At 39.7% G+C, this 19926-nt stretch overlaps 1 protein-coding gene across 2 annotated transcripts in view; it reads left to right on the forward strand.

The window, feature by feature from the left end:
* Positions 1-19926, forward strand: part of GK5 (glycerol kinase 5) — a 77608-nt gene that overhangs the window by 47269 nt on the left and 10413 nt on the right. The window contains exons 10-12 of one of the 2 annotated variants that reach the window (XM_067737619.1): positions 626-752; positions 1959-2063; positions 13477-13610. In XM_067737619.1, the coding sequence (XP_067593720.1) occupies positions 626-752; positions 1959-2063; positions 13477-13610 (366 nt within the window). The remainder of the gene's footprint in view (positions 1-625; positions 753-1958; positions 2064-13476; positions 13611-19926) is intronic. The other variant, XM_067737620.1, reaches the window with a different exon arrangement.

Consider the following 19926-nt stretch of genomic DNA (forward strand, 5'->3'; position numbering starts at 1 on the left):
TATCTACATGTAGTTACATTAACCAAATGTGATAGGGAAGTCCCTGGTGGTCTAGTGGTTAGGATTTGGCACTTTCACTGTCATGGCCTGGGTTCAATTCCTGGCTGGGGAGCTGAGATCCTGCAAGCCGTGAGATGTGGAAAAAACAAAAAAAGTTATAATTATTTTTAACAAAAATGTTTGTTTGGGAAATGTATATTTTTAACCTACATCTACTTATACACCTATCTCTCTTATTAAAAGAGAAATTTGTGTGGCCAGTTATTTTGACTAATGAATGAAAATGCTTGCAAGTTGCAAATGAACCATCTTAGTTGTTTTTTTCTGGACAAATTTTTTTTTTCTGGACAAATTTTATTCTGACTTTTATTTCTAAGATTATTCTTATGATACTTAAAAGTGGTGAAGTAGGTAGACTGCTGAAAATTCCTGAGACACGTTAGTTATCCCCATAACGTTAGTCCTAGAGAGACTCCTATCATATAGTTGTTGCTCTCTGTTTCCTTTTTTTAAGGAAAAGGAAATAAAATGGTGGATCATGAGAATACAATAAGTAAAACAGTGGGATACAGTGAAATGGAACACTGCTAAGGGCCCAAGTTCTTACTTTGAATGTTTTTGGCAGGTTGCTGACCAGCAATCAGCCATGTTTGGAGAATGCTGCTTCCAGACAGGAGATGTGAAGTTAACCATGGGAACTGGGACATTTTTGGATATTAATACTGGAAATAACCCTCAACAGAGTGTTGGAGGTAGGTAGTTAGAATATATCCTATTTATTAATAAAATATCCCTTCTTTTTACTTGTTTAACTTTTGTGACACTATTTTATTATTTTATATTAAGGATATTGTCTAATATTTTTCATTATTCTTCTTAGAGACAGTTAATCCTCATTTCCCTTTTTTCTTAAATTAAAAGCACTAAAAAATGAGAAAGATTTTAGGGAAAAGTTCAGAAAGACTAGGGTATTTTGGTAAGCTTTCCAAATATTTACCTATAATACATGTTATATTTGTTGAAAACATCTTTCTAGGCCTCTAAAATTTCTTTTATGTGTTAGAATTTCTTCTTTTTGTGATACTTTTTGGCGGTGGTACTTCTCAACTAGTGATCCATGCATATTGAGGGTTTTAATGACAATTGCTAAGAATTTGCTCTCTCTAATGGAGGAAATCCTGGAATGCACAAACCAAGAAATTTAGATTGTGTAACTACACCCAGGAGAGCTTGGGGCTCTTAGTCTGAGCTCTGGTCTCCTAACATGGTTACTAAGAGGTGGATTTAAAAATGTTTTTCTTGCCTTTCATCCCCCCTAAAGTTCTTCCTTTTTCCCTAACTGGGAAAATGAAAGCTGGAAAAATGATCATTATAAAAATTAAATTAAATGAAAAAAAAAAAACAGAAGAATGATCATTGTTTCTATTTAGGAACGTTGTTTAGAAACTACAGATAGGGTACTTCCCTGGCAGTCCAGTGGTTAAGATTTTGCCTTCTAATGCAACAAATTTAATAAAGAGTTAAAAAAAATTAGTAACTACAGATAAATGCAATAGCATGGTTAGTTGTCTGACAAACCAATCTCATAATAACCTTTAATTTCTCAATTAAAATATTGTTTCTGTGTTTCTAGAGACACAGATATGCTTGTAGCTACTAAAAGCTAATATTTATTGTTCTTTTTCTATGCCAGGCACTGCCCTAAGTCCTTTTTCAGTTTATTTTCACAGAAGCTCTCCGAGGTAGACCACTTTACAGTCGAGGAAACTGAGACTAAGAAACTAGAAACTTGTAAGACCACACCTAGAAAATGAGAGAGGGCTGGGATTTGAACTCAGGCAGTCTGACTCCACAGGCATGTTGCTAGTTTTTGAGATAATCAAATTGTTCCACTGTAGACTTCTCTGTAATTAATTCACTATTTATTGTGTAACTTATATTGTTTATTTGTTTTTAAGGCTTTTATCCATTAATTGGGTGGAAGATTGGGCAAGAAGTGGTGTGCTTAGCTGAAGGCAATGCAGCAGACACCGGTACTGCCATACAGTGGGCTCAACAGTTAGGTGAGTCGTCTGTTTCAACAGATTTCATAGGCCAGACATAACTCAGGAAAGCCACAGGATCGCAGATCAGCACGAATGGATGATTCAAATGAAACGAAATAAAATGACGTGCTAGAAGAAAATACAGGATGTTATTTTTATGACATTGGGATGGTAAAAGGCTAGGCATTAAAGCCAGATACCATAAAGAAAAAGAATAATAGATGTAAGTATAGAAAACATTAGAACGTGTAGGGAGAGATGCTGTAGCAAAGTTGAAAGACAAACTGGTAAGGACAATTTGTAGCATATGTTAGAAAAATTTAAAAAGATGACCAAAAAATTGGACAAAAGGCAGAGGAATAGGTATTTTTTAAATCAAGTGACTGTTAAAATATGCTGTTTAAATTCAATAATCAAAGAAATACACATTTAAAAATTGATGTCTCCTATGATTGTCAGAAGTTAATTACTTCTACGATGCTCAGCATTGATGGAAACGTAGAGAGAAAAGTATTCTTGTTTTCCATTGCGATGAACGTTAATTAGTATGGCCTTTCTGGAGGGCAATTAGGCAACATGTATCATTTTATAGAGTACAGACCCTTGGCCCTCAGGTCTATTCTTTGTTTCCTAAGAAAATAATCATACAGGTGTGCAAAGACATGTGTACATACATGGGTGTTTAACACGGCAATTGGAAATAAGTTCCTGTCTAATAATAAAGCGTTAAGTAAGTAAATGTCAGTACATCCATATAGTGGAACGCTGTACAAATAACACAAATACTGTAGTCACAAATAACCGTGTAGTTGCACATCTTATTGACATGCAACATTGTCTGTGATACATTAAGGTAGGGATGAAGCAGTCGCAGAACAGCCTGTATGAATATTTTTTGCTTTTTTTTAAAAGCAGCTTTTTGAGATATAATTCACATGCCAAATAATTCACTTACTTAAGGTGTACAATTCAGTATTTTTTAGTATTTTCACAGGGTTGTGTAGCCATCACCACAATCTAATTTTAGAATATTTTTGTTCTCCATAAAAGAAACCCCCCTACCCCTTGGCGGTGACTCCCTGTGCTACCCCCCAGCCCTAAGCTACCATTAATCGACTTTCTGTCTCTATGGATTTGCCTATTCTGGACATTTCATATGGATGGAATCAAGCAATATGTGGTCTTTTGTGACTGGCTTCTTTCACTCAGCACGTAATGTTTTCAAGGTTCACCCATGTTGTAGCATGTATCATTACTTCATTTCTTTTCATTGCTGAATAATTTTCCACCATATGGATGAACCAGCATTTATCCATTCAACAGTTGATGGCCATCTGGGTTGTTTCCACTTTTTGGCTGTTGTGAATAATGAAGAGCCTATATATTATATAACCATATTTAATGCATACAGTATGTAGTGTTATATACCAACGTATTAACAATAGTTATGTCTGATGATTAAATTATGAGGGGCTCTGCTATCTACTTTGCTGATTTGAACTAAACTGATTTGTTTAAAGACAAAGATAATTCTGTTGGCAGAAAACATACACTTCAGGAGGAAAATGCCAATCCATTTCTTCCTTTCTCTCTCTTTCTCTATAAGCTTGCACCTGCATTATCATCATAAGATTACTTATTAACAACAACAACAAATTGTTTATTTGGAAGCTTTTTATCACTTAAAAGTCTCTTCTTCCTTAAATGTACTTCTTTTAATTTTTTGGACATGTATCTTTAGTCAACTCAGAATTATCAGAAATAGAAAATATAGGTTACCTATTTCTTCTCTTTTAGTTATACCTTTTATTAATTTTACTCCTTCCCCCCGCCAAAAATAAGTGCAAAGAAAAAGCAGAATAATTTCACATGCCTCATTAAAAAAAAAATCTTTCCCAAGTTCCTTTGACATCATGTACACATTGTCAGGGGGAATCATTTCCACTGCTTTGCTGGGTTGGGTCTCATTCACTGTGATTCTCAAATGATGAAAACTCTTTTCTGGGGGATGGAGCTAAATGGCCCTGACCTAGAAAAGCGGTGTGATTTCCAGTGGACACATAAGCCCCTCCTAAAGACCAGTCCCATCTCTGGCAAGAAGCAGGACCATTTGTCTGACTGGAGAGAGAGAGAATTCAGAGTTGAATTATTTACTTAAAAATTTCAATCATTGGCAGAGCTAAACATCACTGGTATACATCTGTCTGAAATGTAAAAAAAAGTTGACCTTTATTTGAATATATCTCTTTCTGTTCTGAGAATTCACTTTAATGAATATATTGAGAAAATAACTGAATTATGTTCAGGAGAAACACAGTGCATAAGAGCCTGAGTGACCCTGTCATTTCCTTGAAGATGTGTATTCTGAGAATTTATGTCTGTGTGACATGCTGGGTTTGTTCCACTCTGAATGGTGGCTTCCTCCTACCCCTTTACTGGGTTGAATGCCTCAGTCGAGCTCAGGCACGAAAGCTCTTTTAAGCCACTTTCATCTTGGCTTTCAGATTTATTTTCTTAATCTTTTTCACACAGGCCAATTCTCTCACTTTTTTCCCCCTTGAGTCCCTATGGGATCATCTCTTTTTCCTTTTCATCTGGTCCATCTCGGCTCCCCTTCACTCTTTGTTCTCTATTTTGCTATCTCAATCTTAGAAATATTTCTATGTCTTCCAGCTTTTATTCAGTTAACAAGTAGTTAAGTGCTAAGTACGAACCTGGACCTGTACATGCTAGGAGACACCAGTGGATGAGACAGTCACTCCCTGCCCTCACGGAGGTTATAGTCTAGCAGGAAAGAAGTATATTAAATGAATAATGGAAAAAAACAAAAGAAATTAGTATTAAGTACCAGGAAAGAGAAGTAGAGGTAGAATCAGTGATCTCTTTCTAAAGGGAGGGCTTTGTTTGGTCTGGGGAATCAGAGGGCTTCTTTAAAGAAGTCATGTTTCAGGCTTCCCTGGTGGTGCAGTGGTTAAGAATCCGCCTGCCAATGCAGGGGACACGGGTTCGAGCCCTGGCCCGGGAAGATCCCACATGCTGCGGAGCAACTAAGCCCATGCTCCACAACTACTGAGCCTGTACTCTAGAGCTCGTGTGCCACAACTACTGAGCCCGTGTGCCACAGCTACTGAAGCCCACGTGCCTAGAGCCCGTGCTCCGTAACAAGAGAAGCCCCTGCAATGAGAAGCCCGCGCACGGCAACAAAGAGTAGCCCCCGCTCGCCGCCATCAGAGAAAGCCCCTGTGCACCAACGAAGACCCAACGCAGCCAAAACCAATAAATAAATAAATAATTTATTTTAAAAACAGTCATCTGCAACTAAAAAAAATAAAAAATAGAAAAAGAAGTCATGTTTCAGCTAGGACTGAAGTTAGAACAAGAGTGGTTGGACAGATAGGAGAAGCACTTGGTCAAGGAGCAGCCCAAGCAGAGAGGACCAGTGAAGAAGGCCCTGAGCAGGGAGAAGCATGGCCTATTTAAGGAACTGAAAGAATGCCCTATTTCTTTTCTACAACTGAGACAGTTCCCATCTCTGTTGTCCTCCGGTAACTTGGGTCAGGGGACATGTTTCCCTAGCAATTCCACTTTTAATTGCTACATGTCACATCTGCCTGCTCCAGGCAAGCCCCATCAGACTCCCAGTATACATTGTAAATTACCCAGGACTCTTGTTTACTAGAAATAAAGGAAACTGATTTCTTCTCTCTGGGTCTCTTCCGAAGAGAGATAACAGCCTCTCTCATTAGAGGAGATGAGATAAACATTCTCTCATCTAGGAACTAATTAGGTGGTGGTGAATGGTTACATGCTATTGCTAGTGAGTAGGGTTTTTGTTCATGGTCTTGCATCCCCCTTGCTTCCTGCTGGGATGACACACAGTAAGATAAATATGGCTGCAGCTGGAGTGGAACCCAGCCATGAATGAAACTTTGAGTTGTCAAGGAGACTGTGCAGACCCAGGGTCTGTAGAGGGCACCAACTGAGTGTTATTGGTGAAAATACCAGAGGCTGGTGAGGACCCTGTAGATGTTCTCTATGGATCGAGCCGGCTGAGTCAAGAGAAAATCCCCTCAGATGTGGAGAAGGAAAAGCTGGGCCTCCCCACTCCTGGGAGAACCTGATAACAGTGGTCGTCAGTACTGATTGGTCTGAATTGCTCCTCTTCCAGGATAAGTGGAGAGGCCTAATCTTTCTGATACTCTGAGAAACCCAAGAGCCAAGGGTATTCATTCCCTTACCTCTCACTGCCTGCCAACCCCATAAGCCTGACCTGAAGGAGAGCACAAAGCATTCAAGAACATCCAGTACCTTGAAGGAGGGTGACCAAGTTCGATAAAGCACAACAGGTGGCTCCCACAGAGGCAGATGTCATGGAGGAAACAGAAGATTAAAATAACAACAACAGTGGGCTTCCCTGGTGGCGCAGTGGTTAAGAATCTGCCTGCCAATGCAGGGGACACGGGTTCGATCCCTGGTCCAGGAAGATCCCACATGCCACAGAGCAGCTAAGCCCGTGCGTCACAACTACTGAGGCTGCGTTCCACAACAAGAGAAGCCACTGCAATGAGAAGCCCACGCACTGCAATGAAGAGTAGCCTCCGCTCGCCGCAACTAGAGAAAACCTGGGCGCAGCAACGAAGACCCAACGCAGCCAAAAATAAATAAATACATAAACTTATTAAAAATATATAACAACAGGGCTTCCCTGGTGGCGCAGTGGTTGAGAGTCCGCCTGCCGATGCAGGGGACACGGATTCGTGCCCCGGTCCGGGAAGATCCCACATGCCACGGAGCGGCTAGGACTGTGAGCCATGGCCACTGAGCCTGCGCGTCCGGAGCCTGTGCTCCGCAACGGGAGAGGCCACGGTAGTAAGAGGCCCGCATACCACACACACACACACACACACACACACAAATATATATATATATATATATATATATATATATATATAACAACAACAAAAATAAAACAGTAAATGGATAAAAGAAAATATTGCAAAGAAATGTTGGGAACAAATAAAGAATTTCAAAGGACAAAAACTGTGATATATAATATGTAAAGAAATTAATAAAATGTAAAATGGACAGTACTGGAAACCCAAGTAGGGATCAGGAAGAATTTAACAACAAAAAGGAAAAAAATAGAAAATAAAGCTGAAAGGTAAGATATATAGAGGAAAGATCAAAGGAAAGAAATATGTGACTAATTGTCTCTTTTCTAGAATATGAAAATGGAATTATGAAAATGTAAAAATTGAAGAGAGAATTGAAAATAAATGTCCCTGAACTGAAGAAAGACCTAAGTTTTCAGAGTGAAATGGCTTTACCAAGTTTAAAAAAGTCGCACACTAAGACAGTCATATGTAGATGAATTGTCTGAATCCCAAGAATAAAGAAAAGAGTTGAGACAGGAAGAATAGTTTATTTATAAAGAGAAGAGAATCAGACCGGCCTGGAAGTTAGTTGTAAAATTTTGAAAGTGGAACAACATCTACCCATTACAGAGAAAAAAGAACAGGGAGCCAATATTCCAGGGTCTGGCTAAGATGTCATTCAGATTAAGTGCAAAAGGCACATTTCTTGGCCATGCAGTATATACTTTCTGAAGAAATTACCCAAAATGATCTAGAACAAAGATCTCAAAATGGAGAAAGCAAAGGATACAAATAAAGTGTTTTCCAAATAAAAATATATTTTTTTCCTTGTAGTAGGCCAGACTTCTCTTTGTTCTATTTTATTTGAGCTGTTCTTATACCAAACTGATTTAAGTTTTCTTACTGTAATGTAAACACTTTATTTCCATACATTAAGAACATAGTTTTGGGGCTTCCCTGGTGGCGCAGTGGTTGAGAGTCCGCCTGCAGATGCAGGGGACACGGGTTCGTGCCCCGGTCCGCGAAGATCCCACATGCCGTGGAGCGGCTGGGCCCGTGAGCCATGACCGCTGAGCCTGCGCGTCTGGAGCCTGTGCTCCGCAATGGGAGAGGCCGCAGCAGTGAGAGGCCCACGTACCGCAAAAAAAAAAAAAGAACATAGTTTTGGATATCCTTTTAAGAGATTGAAATGATCTTAACACTAAAAAGAGACCCTAATTAAGCTGGGCTTAAAGATTTTATGTGTGTGCATGCTTGCTCTACAAAAGAAAGTAATGTTCCTGTCCAATGTTTCAAAATGGTATTTTTTTTTCCTTCCCATAAATGCTTTTAATTCTGTGATGTGTAATTTATGGGGCAAATTGTTGGTCAAGAATAGACAACGGAGTATACATCTTTTCTGTTGTTCATTCTTCTTCCTGTTCATCTATGTTTTTATTTCAAGTCTGTGTAAATCCCTTTTCTCACACACACACACACACACACGCACAGAACCAAATCCTTTTCTCAGTGCCATACTTAGACAAGCAAGAGTGGAACATCTCAGGGCTTCCCTGGAGGCGCAGTGGTTGAGAGTCCGCCTGCCGATGCAGGGGACACGGGTTCGTGCCCCGGTCCGGGAAGATCCCACATGCCGCGGAGCTTGTGCGTCTGGAGCCTGTGCTACGCAACGGGAGAGACCACAACAGTGAGAGGCCTGCGTACCGCAAAAAAACCCCAAAAAAACAAGAGTGGAACATCTCAGCCTGTTATGTAATACAGTTAGAAATGAATAGTAAAAACAGTATTTAAATGGTACTTAGCCACATGGAAATTTGAAATGTCTTTTCTTAAGTAGCATAGGGCCAAGGAAAACATTTGAAACACAATTTAATAGTGTCCAGAAAATAAAGAAAATGACTGTAATTCTATAAAAATTAGTACTTAGATGAAAATGATGAATGCTTATTAATATGCAAATAAAGAGAAGCATTTTAAATTTCCAAGCCAAAAATGATATAGGTATGCAAATCATAAAAGGTAGATTGATAAACTAAATCTCTTTTAAACATATCTAAGTTACCCTATATACATTTCAGTGAGTTTATATACGTATATGTGGGGGGGTGGAGAAAGAGAAAATGAGAACTGTTTTAACTTTTTGTTTTGAAATAATTTCAAACTTGTAAAAATAGTACAAAAATTCTTGTATACCCTTTATCCCAGATTATCCCTATGTTTCAACATTTTGCCATAATTGCTTTACCTATCTATTACCCACCCATCCATCTATCCATCCAATATGCTATAGGATAGATAAATATCTATATAATTTTCTGAGCTCTTTGATAATAGCTTGCATGCATCTTACTTCTTTCCCTGTAGTATTTCACTATGTATTTCCTAAGAATAAGAATATTCTCTCACATAGCTAAAGTATGGTTATTAACTTCAGAAAATTTAACGGTGGGTACAATACTTTTGTCAGATGTCCCAATCCTGTCCTTCATGGCAATTTTTTTCCAATACAGGGTCCAGTTCAGGATTGCTTATTGTATAATTTCCTTTAATCTAGAACAGTTTCATCAACTTTTCTGTTTCTATTGACATTTTTGAATAATATAAGTCAGTTATTTTATAGAATGTCCCTCAATTTGGGTGTTTCATGTCTAGATCCAGGTTATATAGTTTGGACTGAAATTATACATAAGTGATAATGTGTCTTTCTCAGAATACATACCTGGAGATGCAAAGTGCCTCTTACTCCTGTTTTGCTTCTGTCAGTTTTGTTCAAGTGCATAAGATATTTTCTGATTTCTCCATTGTATAATTACCATTTTTTTGTAATAAATAATACGTGGCGAGATACTTTGAGATTAGCTAGATACCCCTTTTCTCACCAAACTTCCCCCATCCCCTAAATTTAGCTTTCATTGATGATTCCTACCCGGATCAGTCTTCACTCTGATAGTTGCAAAATGGTGCTTTCTAACTCCATTTTTCCCACTGTTTATTAGTTAGCATTCTGTTATATAAGGAAGAGCTTTCCCTTCTCCTCTGTTAATTTATTATTGGTATAAACTCATGGTTTCTTATTTTATTCAGCAGGTTATAATTTTTACCGTTCTTATTTGTTTATTTTTTTTCATGCTCAAATAGCCCCAGATTTGGCCAGTGAAAACTTCCTCAGACTGGCTTCTATGTCTTTGAAGTGTCTATCTGTATTATTTTTGAGCACTTTCTTAATTTCTGGCACACGGTGGTTTTAAGCTCATCTTGTGTTTTTTGTATCCCTGCCCTGGAATTAGCCACTTTTCCAATGAGCCCTGCCTCCTTTTAGTGGGAAATTGGTATTTAAAAGCAATGAGGGACTTCCCTGGTGTGCAGTGGTTGAGAATCTGCCTGCTGATGCAGAGGACATGGGTTTAAGCCCTGGTCCAGGAAGATCCCACATGCTGCGGAGCAACTAAGCCCATGGGCCGCAACTATTGAGCCTGCGCTCTAGAGCCTGCGAGCCACAACTACTGAGCCCGCGTGCCACAACTACTGAAGCCCGCACGCCTAGAGCCCAAACTCTGCAACAAGAGAAGCCACTGCAATGAGAAGCCCACGAACCGCAATGAAGAGTAGCCCCCGCTCGCTGCAACTAGAGAAAGCCCGTGCTCAGCAACTAAGACCCAACAACGAAGACCCAATGCAGCCAAAAATAAATACATTTATTAAAAAAAATAAAAACAATGACTGGGGGAATTCCCTGGTGGTCCAGAGGTTAGGACTCCGTACTTTTACTGCTGAGGGCTCGGGTTCAATCCCTGGTTGAGGAGCTAAGATCCCACAAGCTATGCAGTGCAGCCAATAAGTAAATGTACAATTTGATAAATTTAAAAAAATTAAAAATTAAAAAACATATAAGAACAATGACTGGAATGCCTTTGTAGCAGAGCTGGAAATGTGTGTGTGTGTGAGAGAGAAGGGTCCCTGTTCTATATTTTTGTCTCCCACTTGTTTTTTCTCGACGTGGAAAAAACCACGTCGAGAACCTGGCTCCCAACAACATTAATATTATGTACTTATTTGCTCAATCTTAAAATATACACCAAAGAGTTTGAGTTACTAGACCCATACCACTCCAACAAACAATGTTCAAAGGTTTTTTTTTTCTTTATATTAAGGGTATATGGTCCAAGCATGCTATTCAAATTACCTGGATTAATTCTTTTTCTTCTCCCTTCGGTGAGTTTATTAATTTGAAAAGAACTGTGTTCATTTGTTTCTGTTACCATTCATTTTTAGTTTTTTTCCCTCTGCATCCTTTTTAAAAACATTTTTTAATGTGGAATTTTAACATGATTTCCAAGTCAAATTCATAAAAGAAGGAGCAGTTGACTCCCTCTCCTCTCCCTTCACCCTGTCTTCCTAACTGTTGTAGATAATCACTACATTTGTTTTTGGTTTATCCTTCCTATTTGTTTTTGCAAAAACATGAAGATACAATGTTTTTTCTCTCTCATTCAGGTAGAATGAAAAAACATTCAAAAAACAAAAAAACAGGATCATTTCCCCACTCTGTCCTGTGGAGACCCCTGACTCTCACCCCTCAGACCAAAAAGAGGGGCTTCTTCAGAAGCTCTTCATATTTGTACCTGGTGTACAGACCCAAGTTTCAGGTTTCAGGCTGTCCCTGATTCTAGGACAGGAGATATCAGAGAAAATAAAAAACAGGAAACTCACTGCTGGTTTGGTGGTACTCAGAGTTCCTTGGTTGGACTGCTAGCTTATTCTTTTGAGTCTTCAGATAGCTTTTCTGTGTATTGCATCCAGGATTCTTAGTTGCATTCACTGGCAGAGACAGAGTGAAGTCTGCCTACTCCACAGGACTTTCCATTAATCAGCTCATTGGTGAGCATTTTAGGTAGAAGATTGTTTAGAGAAATTCTTCAAGCAAGGACAGAACAACCAGTAAAGAATGTGGACAAACTAGATTTTCTTCCCCCTGTTTCTTTGTCTGTTACCAAAAACTTTCCTCAAACCAGCCATCTAGTATGTTTTCCACATCTTGGTTGAAAAATTTAGACATTTAGACATGATTTCTTCAAAGTATAGATTTTAAGAGCAGTGTTTTCTTCTTAATATATTAGTTTTTGAAGTGCTGTCTATTTTGATGTGTTATTGGACATTTTGAACAAATGAATGTAACTTATGGATCTGATAACTGTCATTTTGAGTAAAATTTGTAATAATTATTGAGCGATCCTCATTAACCATAGTTTTATCATAGGTGTTCCTTAAACGTCTTGTCTTTAATCAATTCTTCATTATAAGAATAACAAAACATACAAGAAAATAAAACCAACTTAAGTATTACTGTATAAGGCCAGCAATATTTATTATGACCAATTCCTGATCTTTTGCATCTGATCTATGCTGTCAGTCTCACATGCTTATTCAGGAGTCACATTACAAACAAGGGTATCCAAATGGCCAATGAAAAGGATTTCAACTTCATTAGTCAACAGAGAAATACAAAATCAAGCTATTGTACAATACCACCAAACAGTGAAAATGAAAACCATAGACAGTATCAATTGTTAACAAGAATATGGGATAACTGGAACTCTCATATGCCTGGCAAGAGCCTTAAATTGGCAAAACCACTTTGGAAAACGATTCAGCAATATCTGCTAAAGCTAGTCCTAAATGTGAAGATCCTAGGACCAGCAATTCCATCCCTTGGTATATAACAAACAGAAATATATACATATGCTTACCAAAAAGAAGGTACATGAGTGTTCAAAGTGGCCTATTTATATTAGCCCAAAACTGGAAACTACCCATATGCATATCAGCTGTAGAATAATTGAATGAACTGTGTATGGTGAGAATGGAATACTATACAGGCATGAGAATGAATGAAGTACAACTACTTGTAACAAAAGAATCTCACAAACATGATGTTGAGCAAAAGAAGTTGATATCTTGACCTAGGTGTTGGTTTCCTGGGTGTATTCACACGGTGAAAATTCATCCAGCTGTACATTTAGCATTTGTGCATCTTCCTATATGTATACTTCAATAAAAAAGTATACTAAATAAATGAGATCTTGATTTTTTGTTTGTTTTATAAAGATTGACTTTTAGTGTATCTCTGTGTTACTGGCCCTTTACTGAACTCCTTAGATGGAATAGTTTTTCAGTTGACTCTCTTGTTTGTTATAGGTAGATGATCTTTTCATCAGAAAACTAGAATGGGTGTAACCTTTAGGAGAATAAAGTTTTTAATGCCAAAAAACACATAGAATTAATTCTTAAACAGCCCAATTATCTTTAAAGGAAAAAAGTAAGGCCCGTTACATCCAGAGCCCATCTAAGAGGGTCTTCTGTCTCCCTTGTCCTTTCCATGGGCCATAAACCTCTGCAGTGGGAGAACCCAGATAGCACTAGAGCAGATTGCCTTTGTGCTGACCCTTTTAAGTGAGCGACCTCTCACATTATATTCGTAATAAATGCTGATGCAGGTGAATACTAGTCGTATAACATAATTCTGTTTGTCCCTCCCCAACCCCTTCGTTTTGTTTTAGGGTTTTGTTGTTGTTGTTTGTTTGTTTTTGTTTTTGCAGATCTGTTCACAGATGCTGCTGAAACTGAAAAAATGGCCAGAAGTTTGGAAGATTCTGAAGGAGTTTATTTTGTTCCATCTTTTAATGGATTGCAGGTATTTTTTTTTAAGTTAATGGCAATTACAAACATTTCCCTCTTCATACTCACACCTAATATTATGTATCTGAAAATGTGGGCACTGAACAGAACTGAGGTGAAAGGTACTTTCTAGGGCTGAGAAGTTGTGTTTTGACCTAGCATGAATTCCACGAGAGGGCAGGGCAAATTCTGCTGGCTTCTGCTCAGAACTCCATCTCTGTGAAAACTAAAAGTTGGCAGGTTTATTATAGAACTTTTACATAAGACCCATGGTTACTTTATCATGACCAAAAATAGCCATTTACCAGTGGGGGAAAATAGATCAGCATTCTTTAGTTAGAGGAGGTGTACCACTGAGAATTAGAAAAATAATGTTAAGGTATATATTATACCTTATTTTTTTCAGTTGTTTATAAGTTTCATTAATTTTTTTTTCTTTTTTTTTTTGGCTGCATCAGGTCTTCATTGCTACGTGCAGGCTTCCTCTAGTTGCAGCGAGCTGGGACTACACTTTGTTGTGGTGCATGAGCTTCGCATTGCCATGGCTTCTCTTGTTGCGGAGCATGGGCTCTAGGCGCGCAGGCTTCAGTAGTTGCAGCACGCAGGCTCAGTAGTTGCAGCACATGGGCTCAGTAGTTGTGGTGTGTGGGCTCTAGGGTGTGCGGGCTTCAGTAGTTGTGGCGCATGGGCTCAGTAGTTGTGGCGCACGGGCTTAGTTGCTCTGCAGCATGTGGGATCTTCCCAGACCAGGGATCAAACCCGTGTCCCCTGCATTGGCAGGCAGATTCTTAACCACTGTGCCACCAGGCAAGTCCCTAACATTTTAAAAAACATCAGAATTTCTTTTCGTTAACCGTTATGATGTGGGATGTTGGTTACCTTGCCTAACTAAAAAGTGAACTCAGTAAAATACTTGATTTTGTAATATTTAACTTTGTATTTAATTGAAAGATCTGTTGATACTACCTTTAATTTTAGCATAGTGTTACAAAGACTTTTACAAACTGTTTTCAAGTATATTATTATAAACAAAATTCCTTTTTGGGGGGATAATTAGTCCTTTAATACTCCTCTAAATATTTTTTTCTTTCAAAAAATAAAAATTTCCCTTTCTTCTAGTCCATCTATACTCAAACAATCAGTTACAAAAAATCCAAAATTTAAAAGTTTGGAAAAAAAAAAAAAAAGTTTGGATAATACAATGTAGAACCTGGTGAAAGCAGTTAGATCAGGATGGTTTTAAATCCCTAAAAATACCATATTTTCAAACTAGATTTTTAAATGAGCATTATTTTAATATCTGTAATAATTTCCTTCTATATACTTTATCACAAAGGACTAAAAGTTTATTAACTACATAAAGAGGTTGCATTGCATCCTCTTCAGAGTGATGTGAGGCACCTAAATGGCATCCGTGATAGGACAGGTAATGAAGAATATTTGTCTGATTGAGGTTTAAGGAGGAAGGTTGGATGAATAGTTGTCATCAGCAAAGGGAGAGTTTAACTAGGTTACTGTGGATTCTTCCCTTTTTGAAAAATGTGCTGGGGGACCTAGTTGTGACTCTGTCTTGGCAACTCTAACTTCTCCACCAGTTCATATGCCTGTAAAAATAATGTAAACTATGTGATTAGAAAAACCAAAGTATAGCTAAAGTCTAAAAGATTAGACAACACTATCACAGATATGATTTTAATTTCATGTTGCTAACAAAATGTCCCTGTGCTGCCATGATTGCAACCTGGCAGTATGTTGAAGTGGGTGGGGTGGGGTAGGACCGCAGGCTCGTTATTTCCTGAAGTAAAATGAAACTCTTAATTGGAAACCAAAAGTTAATTCAAACAACAATCGTGTGTTGATACTAAGCTGTTCAGAAAATAGTGGGGAGATCACCTGTAAGTTGCCAACGTCAACAACTAGAGAAAATGTGGGCTAGGAGAATGGAAGGAAGAAAGGGTCAAGTATCTATGATACTGCCTTTAATTTTAGAATATTGTTACAGTTGCAGGTAATGGGGGGCAGGATATTGAAGGCTCCTAATAGCCTCAGGGGTGTCATCTGAGAAAGGGGCATTGGAGGAACTTCGAGGACAGGGGGAACTTGTGGGGCAGCCACTTTAGGGAATGGGCTGGAGCATAGGACTGTACACAGAGTGGCATCAATTGGTGCAGCCATTGTGGCTTTGTCTAGGTTTGGGGAGGGGCATGCTAGAGCAGAGCATCCCTCGCAGGTATCGGAGGCAAGAATCAGTGGTCATCTACCTGACGTTAAAGTTACTCTGATGTTGGCCATACACAGTAGGATGGCAGGACCGTGAGCCAAGTGCCAGTCTTCAGCGGATGAGGAGTCATGCTCCAGTGAAGGTTCTTGGGTTTGCAAGGAACAGGCTTGCTTGAGCACCTCCCTCTCTTCCCCTGCCCGCCCAAGAGGAGCTGGCTGTTCACACACTCCTGAGCACCAGGATTGGAAAGGAGTTGGCAACTGACGTAGCAGTTCTCAGTGTTCTTCTCTGTGGTTTCTGCCTCTCTGTGGCTCTGCTTTTCCCTTCTCCTTACGAGCTTTGCTCTATACCCTTTCTTCCTCATAGCTTCTGTTTAACTGTCATTCTTTTCCTTATACTTTCTGCCTTTTCACAGTTTGGATATAAACACAACAACCTTTTTCCATCTTGCGCATCCTTTTCGCGTCTGTTCCCTCTGAAGCGCTTCCTCTTTCAGATTCCAGGGGAGGGAATCTGATTGGGCCACCTTGTCTTTTCAAGCCTTGGACAGACTTGTGCTCACCCCCTGCAGTTGTGGTGGCAGCAGTAGGACTAGGGCATGAAACATGGCTGCTTTAGACAAGGATTCAAGCAGTTTGCTGAGAACCCCTCCCCCTGTAATTCCCCCCCTAGTTCTGTGCGTGACTGGGACATCTGAGCCATGGAACGGTAAAGGGATATAAAGCACGATATTGATGCAGACCTAAGCAAACACGGGGGAGGCGACGCGTCTGCTGACAGCAGATGCATGGTGGCTGACGGTGGTCATGGGAGGCTAGAACAGTCCTTCTGGTCCTTGTGTATGGAAGCCTGTGGACCTTCCACTCCATAGCTGCAGCTGAAGCCATTTGCCCAGCACAGAGCCAGGCTCGTTATAGCAACCAACCACAAAATCAGTGGAAGGCACGTCTCAGAGTTGTTTAAGAGTTAGAGGAGTTTATTGACAACAGAAGGAAAAGTTGAAAAGGCATAGTAAAAGAGTTATGAAGAAAGTGAGTAATAGTGGGAAGGCTTTGAGTAAGAAATGACAATTAAAATATAAATTATAGTGGCAGCTAACCTGTGAATACTCGCTATGTCTCAGGCACTGTCCTAAATTCATTACACGCGTCGGTCTCATTTAATCCTCAGTCACTCAACAAGGTAGAAGATACTCTTATCATCCCATTCTGAAGCTGAGGTTTGGAGCAGTTCTATCACTTGGGCAGTGTCACACAGCTAGTGAGTGACAGAGCTGGCTTTAGGACTCCGGAGTCCAGATTCTTAACCGCTCTGCTGTTTCCTGGGAGAGCATAAAATACTCTGACAACAGGAATACATAACTGGAGCCAGAAGAACTTACTTTTAGGGTCTAGGTTGACAAGGACAAGAGGCATGGTGGCCTTAACCATTGTGCAAGTCCCCAGCGGATTAGGCTGAGGTTCCAGTGGGGACAAGGACCTGTGGCCCGGGCAGGAGTCTGCTGGTTTAGCTTAGAGAGCCACACACAACTTTGCTGAGTCCTGCTGTTCTGGAAAGCTCACTTGATGGGCCTGGCAGTGATAGATTAGAGGTGTGGCTGGAGGCTGTCTGCCCTGGCAAGGTGTGACCAGGCCCTTAAAAGTACCTTGCCAGTGTTTTTCCTACTTTATCATCCCAAAGAGAGACTCAGTTGGACTAACAAATGCAGGGACATTGTAACCTATTAAGAAATTTTTAGGTTTCTATGGAATTTATAACCCCTCAAGTTGGCCTATTACTAACGGTAAATTATGTTCATAGCTATTTGTACAAAAGTGATTTCAGGCCAGGATTTTATGTGGTATATTGGAAGAAGTAATTTTTACACAGAAAAAAACCATAGCAAGGGAATTCCCTGGCCGTCCAATGGTTAGGACTCAGGTCTTTCACTGCCGGGGCCCAGGTTCCATCCCTGGTCGGGACCTGAGATCCTGCAAGGCACGCGGCACAGCCATAAAAAACACAAAAAACCCATCACATACTACTAGGGACTAATTGAACCGGCTGAGTCTGACCCATCTTTGTCATACAGTATTATATAACTTGGTATATAGACCAGCTTTACTATATAACTTAGCTTTTACTGAGTGAATCACCAAAAGATGTTTTAATAAGTTTGAAAAATTCTCTTTCAAAATAAATTTGAAAGATAAGATCACAAGGAGGAAAATCATGGCTATAATAAAGATAAGATGTAATATAGAATTTCTTCATTTAAGGCATTAGGAAAAGTATTATTTGTTCATGGATTCAACAAATATGTATTGATCCCCTGTGTGGGGCTAGGTGCAGTGCTAGGCCCTGGAGACACACCGTGAGCACATCAGATGCGTTTCTGCCTGTGATGCTAACAGTGTAGCACAGAAGATGGAGTTTCAACAATCACACAAACATCTGTGATTATAAACTGGCACATGATATGATGGGAAGTTACAAGGTTCCATAAAAATGGATAGTGGGGAACCTGACCTAGTTTCTGGGATTCAAAGTTTTCCCAGAGGAAGCGGAGCCAAAATTTGGAAGGGGAGTAGGATTAACTAGGAGGAGGTGTGGTAGAAAGTTTTCCAGGTAAAGATGGTATGTCAAGCTCTGAAGCTAGAAGGAGCTTCTGGGGACCATCATTTCCTGACAACACTAGCCTGTCCCTCTGTCATGACTTTGCGTAGGTGTGTTGGGACTCTTCTGTCTGTTTCCTTGTGAGATGGCAAGGCCTGACAGGGATCTTTGTGTTTCATCTTTGTGTCCCAGAATCGTCTTGCATTTCTGGCTACACAAAGATGAATACAAACTTCATCTGATGAATACATAATTCCAGCTCAAGATTATGCCTTTTAAACGCAGATGTTGGGCAGGGTCATTTCTTTTCTTTTCTTTTCTTTTAAATCTACAGCTCTATGTTCTCTTTTTTAATATAAATATTTATTTATTTATTTATGGCTGCATTGGGTCTTCGTTGCTTCGCATGGGCTTTCTCTAGTTGTGGCGAGCGGGGGCTTCTCTTGTTGCAGAGCATGGGCTCGAGGTGTGCGGGCTTCAGTAGTTGTGGCACACGGGCTTCAGTAGTTGTGGCTCGCGGGCTCTAGAGCACAGGCTCAGTAGTTGTGGCGCACGGGCTTAGTTGCTCCGCGGCATGTGGGATCTTCCTGGACCAGGGCTCGAGCCCATGTCCCCCGCATTGGCAGGCAGATTCTTTAGTGTTATTGCCTAATATCATAAATGACCCAGCCTAGGACTTCCCTGGTGGCACAGTGGTTAAGAATCCGCCTGCCAATGCGGGGGACACGGGTTTGAGCCCTGGTCCGGGAAGATCCCACATGCCGCGGAGCAACTAAGCCCGTGCGCCACAACTACTGAGCCTGTGCTCTAGAGCCCGCGAGCCACAACTACTGAAGCCCGCACACCTAGAGCCCGTGCTCTGCAACAAGAGAAGCCACTGCAATGAGAAGCCCGTGCACCACGAGGAAGAGTAGCCCCCGCTCACCGCAACTAGGAGAAAGCCCGTGCCCAGCAAAGAAGACCCAATGCAGCCAAAAATAAATAAATAAACTATATAAAATAAAAGAAAAAACACTATTTAAGCTAAGAAATAGAGTTTACTTTGAAAGTCTGACAACATATTGGGTGTAAGTTATGATACTGGAAAACACTTTTTTTGCTTTGAAGTTTTTTTATCTTAAGTCTAACTTAATATCCTCAAAAAACCACTCTACATAGTAAACAGTTTCAGTGTAAACACTTTACAGTTGGAGAAAAGGGGAAATACTGGCATTGCTTTCCATTTTCCTCATATATCAAGCTAAGCATTTCATAATCTATTACTCTGGGCTTCAGTCCCTTTTCTTGGTACAGGTGCAAACAGAAGATCCAGCCCATATGTCTGATATCTGTGACTCATCCTTGCTTAAGTCCTATCAAAAGGTTATTTGAATAGTTAACATCATTTTGGGGCTATCATTTATGTCAAAACTATTTATCTCTAAATGAGCATTCTTTTTTTTTCTAACATGGCTATGCTTTTATTGTGTAATATACCTTCAAGTCTATAGATATAATTTAGAGCAGTAATAATATA

Source organism: Pseudorca crassidens, chromosome 5 (assembly GCF_039906515.1).
Source record: "Pseudorca crassidens isolate mPseCra1 chromosome 5, mPseCra1.hap1, whole genome shotgun sequence".
NCBI classification, from domain to species: Eukaryota; Metazoa; Chordata; class Mammalia; order Artiodactyla; family Delphinidae; genus Pseudorca; species Pseudorca crassidens.